This window comes from Crinia signifera, chromosome 4 (genome assembly GCF_055691185.1).
Source record: "Crinia signifera chromosome 4, ASM5569118v1, whole genome shotgun sequence".
NCBI lineage: Eukaryota > Metazoa > Chordata > Amphibia > Anura > Myobatrachidae > Crinia > Crinia signifera.
The window spans coordinates 213,196,988-213,209,034 of record NC_139220.1 but is presented as its reverse complement, the minus strand read 5'-3'; the positions used below and the strand labels follow the sequence as shown (position 1 = coordinate 213,209,034).

The 12,047-nt window shown below is 42.5% G+C and overlaps 1 protein-coding gene across 1 annotated transcript in view; it reads left to right on the top strand.

Moving 5' to 3' along the window:
* The window catches only part of LOC146073026 (dual oxidase 1-like), a 109,260-nt gene extending 98,474 nt beyond the window's left edge, over positions 1 to 10,786 (top strand). Inside the window, exons 27-33 of the mRNA XM_083180200.1 lie at positions 2,108 to 2,235; positions 3,240 to 3,393; positions 5,410 to 5,639; positions 5,851 to 6,009; positions 6,785 to 6,940; positions 7,919 to 8,047; positions 10,656 to 10,786. Coding sequence (XP_083036326.1) covers positions 2,108 to 2,235; positions 3,240 to 3,393; positions 5,410 to 5,639; positions 5,851 to 6,009; positions 6,785 to 6,940; positions 7,919 to 8,047; positions 10,656 to 10,778 — 1,079 coding nt within the window. The 3' untranslated portion in view covers positions 10,779 to 10,786. The remainder of the gene's footprint in view (positions 1 to 2,107; positions 2,236 to 3,239; positions 3,394 to 5,409; positions 5,640 to 5,850; positions 6,010 to 6,784; positions 6,941 to 7,918; positions 8,048 to 10,655) is intronic.
* Positions 10,787 to 12,047: the final 1,261 nt, after the last annotated feature.

Below are 12,047 nucleotides of genomic sequence, written 5' to 3'. Positions count from 1 at the left end.
AATATCCAGTCAGTTTCTGTCATTTATCTTCCACAGCCTAAATGTGACCTAAGCCGATCGGTTGCTAGGGGAAACTGCTCCACTTATGTATTATGAAGGTTCATACACATCCCCTTTGTCCTGTGGAGTAAACAGAGTTACAGTATATAACATCCTATACAAGATTGGGAGTGTAGCTCGTGACCTAATAGGAAGGCAGCATGGCAGTTCATACTATAGTTCAGCTGCATACACACCATACATGTGCCTGAGCACGGCAGTACCACACATGGCAGCCCAGAGGCACTGTATAGTCTCATTATGGCTGTATGAGTAAGAGATTAGTTTAGGGATCTGTAGGAAGGGAACTGAACTACTGAACTATTTACATGACTCATGCGTCACCAGTACAATGTAGATCCACAGATTCTAGACCATGTCTGAGCTCAGCACGGCCCCCTGTGGCAGCAATCATGTACTGCCTCCTATGTACCGCATGAGAGCTGAATAACCTGGCTGCTGCGGGGCACCTACCCAGATCCCAGCAGAAGATTTTGCACAGCAGTATGCTCAGGCCCCTAGGGGTGTTAGCGGGGGCTGCTGGCACCATCTGGGCCCTATTCGGCCCCCTGACCTCCTCCCCGGCTCGCCCACGGCCTCTACCCGGTCTATTAATTGTGGGAGAGGGGGCTCCGGAGGGGAGACCCCCCTGGGTCAGCCTGGAAGCCAGGATGGGACTGGATGAGGGGCGAGAGCCCTGACTGCGCCTATTGGCGCCCTGTGCATGCATAGGGGTGGCCTGTGTGGCCTGTAACGCAGCGCCTCTAGTGCGGGTGCCCTGACAGCGCCTATGGCCGCCCTGTGCCTGAGTGGCCTGCGCCACGGTGCCCCTGGAGCGGGTATGTCTGCGCCCATGGGCGCCCGGTGGCTGCTGTGGCTCCCGCTGCGCGGCCTGTGGCGCCGCGCTTCGGGCGCTGGATCGGGCGGAAGGCCGCGATCCAGGCCTGGCATAGTCGGCCGGCGTGCGGGGGCCTAGCCCGCTCGCACTGTTACTCGCTGGGCGGGCGCTACCCCTGCCCGATCCCCCCTGGCTGCCGCGCGCGCTACCGCGCCCGCCGCGGCCTCTGCCTGGACTACGCGAGGTCCGGCGCCCGGCCGCGTCATCAGCCGGCGCCGCGACCATCGCGTCCAGACGCGCAGGCGGCACAGGAGCAGCAGGACCGCGCCGCGATCCCCTCCGGTCCCCACTGGAACCACCAGGGACCGCGCCACTAGGCCCCGCCGCCTCCCAATCCGCCCCAGCGTCAGCGAGACGGGCGGGCAGGCGGATCGATCTGCGCGGCCTGTAGGCCATCTCAGCACAGATGGACAGGTAGAGAAAAGAGGGGACAGATCTATGAGAGAAGAAAAAGGGGGGTGGAAGACAGAGTGTTATTAGAGAAGGAAGGAAACGCTTGAAGACAAACAGAAATTTCTTGCTGCAAAGCAGCCTTGCCTGATCCTGCAGCACGCTTTTTCAGACAGAGGAAGACTTCCTGTGAGTATGATCCTTTTCTTCCCTGTCTATACTCCTCCCACCACTCTGATAGGCCTTGTGCCCATCCTATCAGCATATCAGCTGACCTTCCAGCGTAACCTGGGGAACCATCAGGGGTTTATGCTCACTCAGTGCTTATTCAGCATTCGTGGTTCTTTCTCTCATCCTATTACATTTCACCCCATATATTTTATGACTTTTCCTGGCTGGGATTCTTGGTAAATTTCCATAAAGCTGCATTTCTTACCATTGTGATTAGTGGTGCCAGGTTAATGGGGCAAATTTGCAATATTTAGTAAATACAGTATGACCCCCATACTGTAAGTCAGACAGCCATATGTAGAGAAACCAGTATAACTGTTAGTAATAGTAGTTCAACACTCAACTTCTAAAATACAAGACAGAGGCTAAACATTATTCTGCAGCTATGCGTAAGAAAATAATACAAAAAACCTTATTACTTGAACTTGAATTTAATGGTGGAAATATATCAGAAACGTGTAAATCCTACAAACCTTAGCAAAAGAAAGGTCAAATAGACTATCTTATATTGTTACTGCAGTTTGAGAACTAATCTGCTTGTTTACACAGGTCTGACTGGAGTCCTCCTACTTCTAGTCATGGCTTTTATGTATGTCTTTTCCACCTTTCATTTTCGACGTGTCAGTTTCCGTGGGTTCTGGATCATACATCATCTATATGTTGTGTTCTACATCTTGGTAAGTAATGAAACCCAAGAGAGCGAATTAGGAGGAAAAAAGCTTTACTGGCTGTTATATTTAGTAGAGACCAGAAAATGAATAGGCCCCCGGCAAATCAGAGTATATGGGGTCAATTCAGTAGGTCACATGTTATGGTGCAAGGTATGGGCAATGTGCAGTGTACATATCTTCTACCGTATATTGTGCATTTCTCTGTGCAACATAATGGGGGTCTGATGTAAAATGCAAAGTGTTGGAGTAATTTATAGTACCGTTACCAGCATTCACATGCTCTTCTAATGGAAAATGACCTGAATTGTCCATACATTGCTTTTATTCAATTGCTCCCATTGGGGCCAGGGAAAATGTAAACAAACCTAATAATGTAATGAGCAAAAATGTGTTCCTAAACACTCTGCATCAGTGATGCCTAAGAAAATAAATCATACAAAGTTACACATAGGGGGTATTCAATGTGCCGCCCCTTTTTCCGACGGGGGAAAATAGCGGCGGCTCCCTATTGAATGCTGTCTTTAGCGACAGCATTGAAGCGGGATCACGGCAGTGCAGGCCCGACTTTAGAAGCTGTCGTGCCCGTTCTGCCAGTACCCCCTTTGCACCAATCAGCAGGTGGGACATTGAATCCCGCCTGTCGCTCATCTGTCGGGCTGACCGCCAACGGGCCAGGATCACCACTGTCGGCGGGGATCGTCAGCTGTGATCCTAGATTGACTACCCCCATAGCCTAATCGGTCACATGCCCATTACACATATGCCAATGTCATCAGGTTTTTTAGGATAAACTAAACAACAGGAATCCCAGTCACACAAGTTACAGTATTCACATTATTCACCACTGTGCTTAATATGTTATATAGGAAAATGATCTTTGAATTAACAGTAGTTGCTCTCTGTTACAAGATAATTGAGGCTTGGCTTAATTGCACTAGATAAAATGTTTGACTTAATGTTGCTCAATAGTTGTTATAGTTGTTACCTTTCATATTTATCTGCTTTTTTAGATTATCATTCATGGAAGTTTTGCACTCATCCAGCAACCACGGTTTCACATATTTTTTATTGCCCCAGCAATCATCTTTATAGTAGATAAACTGATTAGTTTAAGCAGAAAGAAGACCGAGATTGATGTTGTAGATGTGAAGCAACTTCCATCAGGTATGCTTTAATTCTTTATAGTGCACTAGAGCATTTCACATTGACTGAGCCATGTAAAACTAATAGATATGAAAATAAACTATGCATTTCTGAAGTTACATTAAGTAAGCGTGAACCAATTAGTGACTCCAGAATTTGAATCAGAATTTTACACATCACATCAGCAAACTTTAGCTTTAGAATTTTAAGCTCTACCCAATCGACACCACACAGCAAAATTACTATTATTTTATTATTATCCTTTATGTAAATGGACCAAACAATTCCACAGCGCTCAATTACAGAGTACAAAAAAAACTCTAGCAGGGTGGCAGTTTAAATTTAGAGTAGGAAAAGCACATGAGGGAAGAGGAAACTACTTTTGAGAGCTTACATTCTAAAGGGGAGGGACAGATAGATAGACGACAAAGATGGAGTAGACAGTGAGAATGGAACAGGAGTAGGATAGGAGTTGGCTGGATTTGGTGAAAGGCAAGGGGAGCAAGTGAAGGACTCTTCAGAGAGGGAGATGGGCATAGTACATTTGGTGAGGAAGATGAGCTGGACTGGGAGAAGACGATGTTCTTGAAATATGACTGGTTAGTGGGTGAAAAGGCAGCACTGGAGGATGACCTGCAGTGTGTAAAGTGTAAAGCAGTGGAAGCCTGCCTTAAAGCGTTTTTCCTCTATTGTCGGTGGGCAGTACATGAGCATGCCTATTCCCACATAGATTGTAAGCTTGCGAGCAGGGCCGTCCTACCATTTGACAGTCTGTAACAACCCAGTTTGTTGTATCCCTATTTATAATATTAAACCTCAACGGAACCTAATGCACTGTATAAGAAACTGAATAAATAAATCAAAGATAGAGTGTTATTGCAGAGATTTAATGTTGTAGATGTGATTGTTCAATGGCAGTTACTTAGTTTCAAATGAATGTGTAAATGGTAGCAGAAATTGTATTTTCTGGTAGATTGGATTAAATGTAAAATGCATGTTGCATGTGCAGTGTGATGTGACTAGGATGCCCTGGGGGTTTGTACCGATTAATTTGGAATTGCACACTTGTATATAAGCAACACTTGTAAATTTGGGTGGTAGTCTTTGAATCTATATATGAAGTGCTAAATTGTAGCAGTCTCAGCTCTCAAAACAAGTTCCACTGTGCTACACGAGAGAAAGAGAGAGACACACACGCTTATATAGCGGTGTCACAAATTAATCTGCACAGTCTCCTTGCGTGTCCTAGTTCCTAGACAGACATATGACACCTGGTGGCTGACTCATGCCAGCCATCTCTTGATACAGTACATACTGTGGCATATTGAGGCTAGATATATGAGCACACATCTGTATATGTACTGGTGTAGCGATAATACCATTAATATATAGTATGTAAGTATAGGCAGTACGGATGGTGTAATGGTTAGCATTGCTGCCTCACAGTACAGAGGTCATGGGTTCAATTCCCACCATGGCTCTAACTGTGTGAAGTTTGTATATTTTCCCCGTGCTTGCGTGGGTTGCCTCCGGGTACTCCGGTTTCCACCCACAAACCAAAAAAATACTGGTAGGCTCATTGGCTCCCAACAAATTAACCCTAGAGTGTCTGTGTGTGCGCGTGTACATGTGGTAGGGAATATAGATTGTAAGTTCCACTGGGTCAGGGACTGATATGAATGTTCAAATATACTCTGTAAAGCGCTGCGGAATATGTGTGCGCTATATAAGAAACTGTTAATAAATAAATAAATGTAACATCCTGCTATATAGCTTACACACTAAACTCCATTAACAAATTAGCATTTTTATATGCAAATATTATTATTCTAATATTAGACATCATATTAATAAGTAGTAACTAAAAAGTTGTTCCCATGGGTAGAATTACTATAATAATAACAAATCAATTTCATTATCTAAACTGCATGAGTAAATATATGGTTAGAGCCTGATGGATTGCTCTGGGATTAGAACCTTCCTGCTATGAGCCAGTTTCTATAAATCTTCCTCACAGTGGCCTTACCTTTTTTCCAGGTGTAACATATCTGAAGTTCCAGCGTCCATCTGAATTTGACTACAAGTCTGGCCAGTGGGTTAGGATTGCCTCGTTATCTCTTGGTACAGATGAGTACCATCCTTTCACACTCACTTCTGCACCCCACGAGGACACTTTAAGTTTACATATAAGAGCTGTGGGGCCATGGACAACAAGACTAAGGGAGCTTTACTCACCTCATAACGTGGTAGAGATGAAATATCCCAAGGTATACTGACTGTAGCATCTTGGCATAGTATATTCCTTGAATATTTGGACATACTGTACTGTAGCTGTGCATTCATATACTAAACTATACTATTTTATTTCAGATTAAATAAATATTTGTATAGAAAAGAATTACTCAAGCACAGAGAGGAAAAAATATTTTACTTATTATAACACCCCGGTTTTCCTGTTTTCTAAAAATGTATTTACAGCTTTTTCTGGATGGGCCATTTGGCGAAGGGCATCAGGAATGGAATACGTTTGAAGTGTCTGTTTTAGTTGGTGGAGGAATAGGTGTTACACCTTTTGCTTCAATCCTCAAGGATTTGGTGTTCAAATCATCAGTCAATGCAAGGATCCACTGCAAGAAGGTATGAGCAGATCAATGGTCACACGGTGCAATTTGGTTGCTCAGCAATTTTGCCTTAATAGCTCCCAGCAATATATTGCCAAGCAACCATATGGCTCAGTGTACCGTTTCCATCAGCAAAAAGCGATTTTGGCTGAAAATCTTCTACCTTTAGTAAAGTTGTGGCGAGCGAAGCAAGCCACCGAGCCCGAAGCGCGATGAGTGAAGCGTGCCCGCGAGGGGACGCTGATGCTTAGTGTGGACACATGAGGGTGGTGTGGACCCAGGGTGGTGGCGCTGTAAAGTGCGAAAGTTCCGTAGCGTAAACGGTGGCAGCAAAGATGAGGAAGTACCTTTTTTTTTCACTACTTGGTGTCGATAGGTCAACATGGACACCATATAAGTGTATCTCTGTGTCCGCCATGCTTCAGACGTGGTTCCACGCTGTGCTGGGCATACTTATATTCTCCATATAAACAAGTCGGTCTAAATAAAAAAAATCATTGAAAATTCATGTCGACCTTTTTCCATGTTGACATTTTGATTGTGTTAACCTTTTCAACATGTAAACTTAATGCATGTCGACTTTTTTTGCGGTGTCAAACCCTTGCCTGTCGAACAATAGTGGTCGATCTAATGACGGTTTACCTTTTCACTGTGGACCATTCGACAGCATACCAAGGCAATTTGTAACTCTAATTTAACAAAGTGATACTAATATAGTGTTGTCTATAGCCTATGGATAATTTAAAGATAAAAATGTTTAACATTGCCAACACTGTCCTCTCCTCATTCAGGTTTATTTCATATGGGTGACACGTACTCAGAGACAGTTTGAATGGTTAACAGATATTATTCGAGAGGTAGAGGAAAATGATAAACACGAGCTACTGTCAGTCCACATATACATCACGCAGCTGACTGAAAAGTTTGACTTCCGCACAGCCATGCTGGTAAACGCACAACTCTCTATCTCTTTTCTCTATCTAAAATCATCAACATAATGCTATTGCTTGATTGGTGTCAATGAGATAACAGAATACCCGTTACTATAATTAAAGATTTAACATAACTATTTAGTTTATGGAAATGTTAACTGCCTTTTCTTCAATGCATTAATGTACTGTAGAATAGGTGGTGTTACCTATACACAGAGAGATGATGTCATCTTCCATAATGCACTGGTGAGAAAAACTCAACTTAGCTTTTGTTTGTACTTTTAAATTCATGATTTAAATTACTGAGTTTAAATGCATGAAAACCAAATGGTTATAAAAACATTACAGAACAATGAAATTATAGAGATAACCAGGGCTATTTTTCAGCAGGCTCCAGCAGGAACTGAGGCCCTTATTCTAGTTCACTCTGACAAAATATTTCTTAGATGGACAAAACCATGTGCACTGCAGGTGAGGCAGGTGTAAAACCCCACCCAAATCTAATTATCTCTGCACAAGTAACACCTGCCTCACCTGCAGTGCACATGGTTTTGTCCATCTAAGAAATATTTTGTCAGAAAGAGTGAACTAGAATAAGGGCCTCAGTTCCTGCTGGAGCCTGCTGAAAAATAGCCCTGGAGATAACTGTGCCATACATCCTCTCACAAATAAACCTGTATATAAAAACACAACGCTAGAAAGCTATTTAAAAAAAATCAAAGGCGGTGAATGCTCTGTAATCTTTGGCCTTCTTTATTTTTGAAAAAATGATAGACATTACTGTCCTTAATTGGTTTGCATTGTTAGTCTGGAATTATGACACCACCTATAACCATTTTATTTAGCTGCTTTTAAATTTAGTAACAGAAATCGTAAATTTGAAAAGAACAATAAAAGTATAATTTTTCCCAACCTGTGCGTCATCGAAGTCGGCTTCTTTTTCTATGTACACAAGCCTCGTAAACAAATCTAACCTTGGTTGTTTTATTGTAGTACATCTGTGAGAGACACTTCCAGAAAGTCCAGAACCAAAGTATATTGACTGGACTGAGATCCACCACACATTTTGGGAGACCACCATTTCTGGCATTTTTTAATTCCTTACAAGAAGTTCATCCTAAGGTATGCATAGAAGATTGTAAATACATCAATATAAGCAAATTAGAATAATAAACCAATAAATGTCATATATGTTTCATAGTCCAATATTATAGAATACTATTTTATTACAATTTTATTTAATGCAAAAACTAGCAAATGCACATATATTCCAGATGTTAATGCGTGTTACATTTTAGTACATAGTATGAATTTAGCATGAACTGAAAAAACGAGTCTTAACTTGCATAATTGGTAATTGCATGCAGGTAAATGATTTGCATTTATTTAAACAAACTAAATATCTCTCAATAGATTCTCATGTCTTCATGTTGCAGTGTTTTCCAAAGCTCTTCACAGTCCTCCAACATTTTATGTATTAAGATTTTATGTCTAACTGACATGGCGCCTTATTTAGAGATTAGCGCTGCTGAGGAGCTGCCCGTATATTGTCAGCTGTGCGAGGCCCATTCTGTGCATGTGCAGTATGGTCCTTGCAATGACAGCTATACTGTAGTTCAGGGGTTCCCAAACTTTTTTGAATCACGGCGCCCTAGAGCATCAAAATATTTTCAAGGCACCCCTAGGCCAAATGCTTCTTATCGAGAAATTCAGAAAAAAAATATTAAAGTAAGTGCATTGTGTTTATATATCACAGATATCTGGTTAGGGACAGGATCTGCTTCTGTTTGTCCACATATGTTATGATTGGCAGCCACAAGCACTGGTTTTGCCTGGTACATTGACAATAAATAATATGAATTAATCTTGGTCCACCAACCCAAGGCACCCCTGCAAGTGTCCTGAGGCACCCCAGGGTGCCTAGGCACACAGTTTGGGAACCACTGCTGTAGTTCCTCCCTGCCTGATTGACAGGCAGTGTGTTGAGGGCGTCAAGAAGTAGCAGAGAGGGGGCTGCAATCCTAGAAACAGAGGTGTGTGGTCCCTGTCTCCTAGGAGGGAAAAGCGAAGGGTCTGCGTGTCACCACATACACTTTCTGCCCTTGAAGTCCCTGCTTTCGTTGACAGCTGGTCTAAGGTGAAGCTAACTCATCTGCTAATGGTCGTGATGTGGGATCCTAGCATGTGATGTCAGTCATAGTTATATTGGGAATTGATACGAAATCCCCGTGGTCGGAATCCCGCGTTCAAAATCCGAGGCCGGAATACCAACCGCCGAAATCCCGACAAGGTGGGGCGTGGATTGCTCCCCCTTGCGGGCTCGCTATGCTCGCCACGCAGCGGGCTCGGTGCCTCGCTACATTCGGCACACTAATTTATTCTCCCTCTATGGGTGTCGTGGACACCCACAGAGGGAGAAAGTGTTGGGATTTCTTCGGCCGGGATTCCAGCGTCGGGAATTTGAATGCCGGGATTACGACCGCCGGGATTATAACTGCATCCCTTATGTTGTGTAGAGCCAGTTTGATTTGCACTATCGATTTTGACTACATAGTCAAAATCACATAGCACATAGTGATCCTGATTCGATCCTGAAGTGCAGCTCCACAGCATTGGAATCCAATGTAGAAATATACTGTGCAGCACAGTTTATTTCTAATATCTTGGAAAGAGGGCTATATTGCTCAATGTAGCATGACACTCCCTCCCCCCCCCACACACAGCGCCGTCCCTCCCTGCCAGTCAATGTGGGCACCCCACGGGGTCCCAGTGGCCGCCAATATTGAATCGATTTGGGTGGTCATTGGATTGGCCCGTGTACACACCCTTACATGCAGAATGCATCTCTTCTCCTGCATGCCCCTCCTAGAGTTCTGATGGAAATTCAATGTATGTGAACTTAACTTCTGTCTCAGAATCAGGCTAACATCTTGTTGTTTGGGCATGATCAGGGCTGGCTCTACCATTATTTAGCTGTCTAGCACCCGGATCTGGGGTCGCCACCGAGTCTGCCTATCAAAAAATCAAGGACGTCTATGAGAATCCTTGTTGTACTTAATGCAGGTGGCTGGTGTGGAACCTCTAAGACCTCACCTCCATACTTTCCATTGAGGCATACTTCCCTACTATGCTGCCCCCCTCCTCCTTGTACTCTGTTGTGGGTGGCAAAGGGAGGCCTCCAGGGAAAGCAGGATACTTGCCCACCTTCACTGTGGGCTGGGAGGACCACAGGATTTTTGGGATGCACCCTGCCAATCTGGAATGTAAGGCAAGTGGGTTGGAAAGTGGGTATTGGTGGCAGTATAAGGGGAGGGGGGGGCTTTAGGTTAAAGTTTTGCCCAGGGTGATAAGAAGCCTTAGACCGTCCCTGGGTATGATTAATAAAATCCAGGAAACATGAGTCATCAAGGGTGCATGCAGACTGTATTTGTGAACTATGATCTGCAAGAGTTACAGAGATCCTGGTAGTTCCCCAAGCTGCAATTTGCACTTCTTGTTTAGAGGTAATCTGCAAGCAATGAAATACTGTACCTTGATTACTGTGGCATGTCCAATATTTTCCCTAGACTTAAAGATTTGCATGTTACTTCCCACCTATTAGCCATTTAGAATAGTCAGTTGTACTGAGGATGACATCTTCTGAACCTTTATATTTTATAGGTTTATATATTACAAGTCAAGAAACCGATGCTTGTAACTTACTGTGTTTTTGTTCTGTTTATTTTAAAAGGTAAAGAAAATTGGCGTGTTTAGTTGTGGTCCACCTGGAATGACTAAAAATGTGGAGCACGCTTGCCGGAAGCTTAACAAACGAGATGAGTCATATTTTATCCACCACTATGAGAATTTTTAGTGCACCATTTCCTGAACTGCTAAGTTATTTATTACCAGTACAGTACAGAACAATACAGTAAATACTGTATATATAATGCAAACAGTATGGATTAAATCACGGGACATTGTGACTGATATCTTGCTGACAGTTTTTCATCAACACCACTTCAGGTTCTCTTGAATTATATGTATTTGGCAATGTAAGCATATATGTATATTGCAGCAAAATACTTTTATACAACACAATAGTATACTATAAGAAACATCAGTAGGTGTATTGCATTTTATATTATCTGTCAACTGTTTTAAGCCAAAAAGACATGTTTGGAATTTTCATTTGTGCCTGTATTATGCCTATATTATATAGTAATATTATGGATTTTACTGTATCCACAATATCAGATTTGTATATGATAAAGAAAAAACTATCGGGTATATGTATGATGCAGTGATAAGGGATGAGAAGTGATAAATTGTCTGGTACTTTATCACTGGCCAATCAGCTCCTGACTGTCCCTTTTTAAACCCAGCCTGTAACTTAGCAGTCAGGAGCTCATTGGCCGGTGATAAAGTACCAGGCACTGCTTCATACTGTACATCTACCCATTCACTTGGCATGTCATATTTACCAAACATTTTTATGTTTATAATAAAATAAACAAATAAAAAAATAACTTTTAAATACATGACTTCCAGTCCTTCTTTTGATATGAATATACTGTAACAACTAGCTATTTTGACTGAAACATGATATGCTCAGATCCTAGTTATTGGAGTATTCTTGATATTTTAATTACATTAAATGTTTTATTTTAATGTTGTTAAGTACAAGATGACTTAGAAAATCTTAATGAAAATGTTCAATTCATTTGGCTGTGAAAAATTGCTCACAAAAGTGAGACCTCCACATTTCACTGTAAATGTCATGCGGAAAGGTATAGCTGACACAAGAGACTGAGCAGTGACTCAAACCTGGATGTTTGAAAATATTTCATAGAGAATGAATGAATAAGGTTACATTACAAAAACTTTCACCCATAGAGCTATGATACTTTTAAAATTGTGTTAGCAAACACACTGCAACATTTGCAAAATAACACACAGGAGAACAATACAATAGAAATACCAAACTGTATGGTGGCCAGCTCCTGGGATGTTCACATCAGGCACAGCACAGAAGTTCCAAGGATTTTTCACAGTAATGCGGTCAACCTGCTTTCTGAGGACACATACCTGACGGTGGTGATTCCATGAGGTTTCCGTGATAATGGTTTCCATCATGGATCTC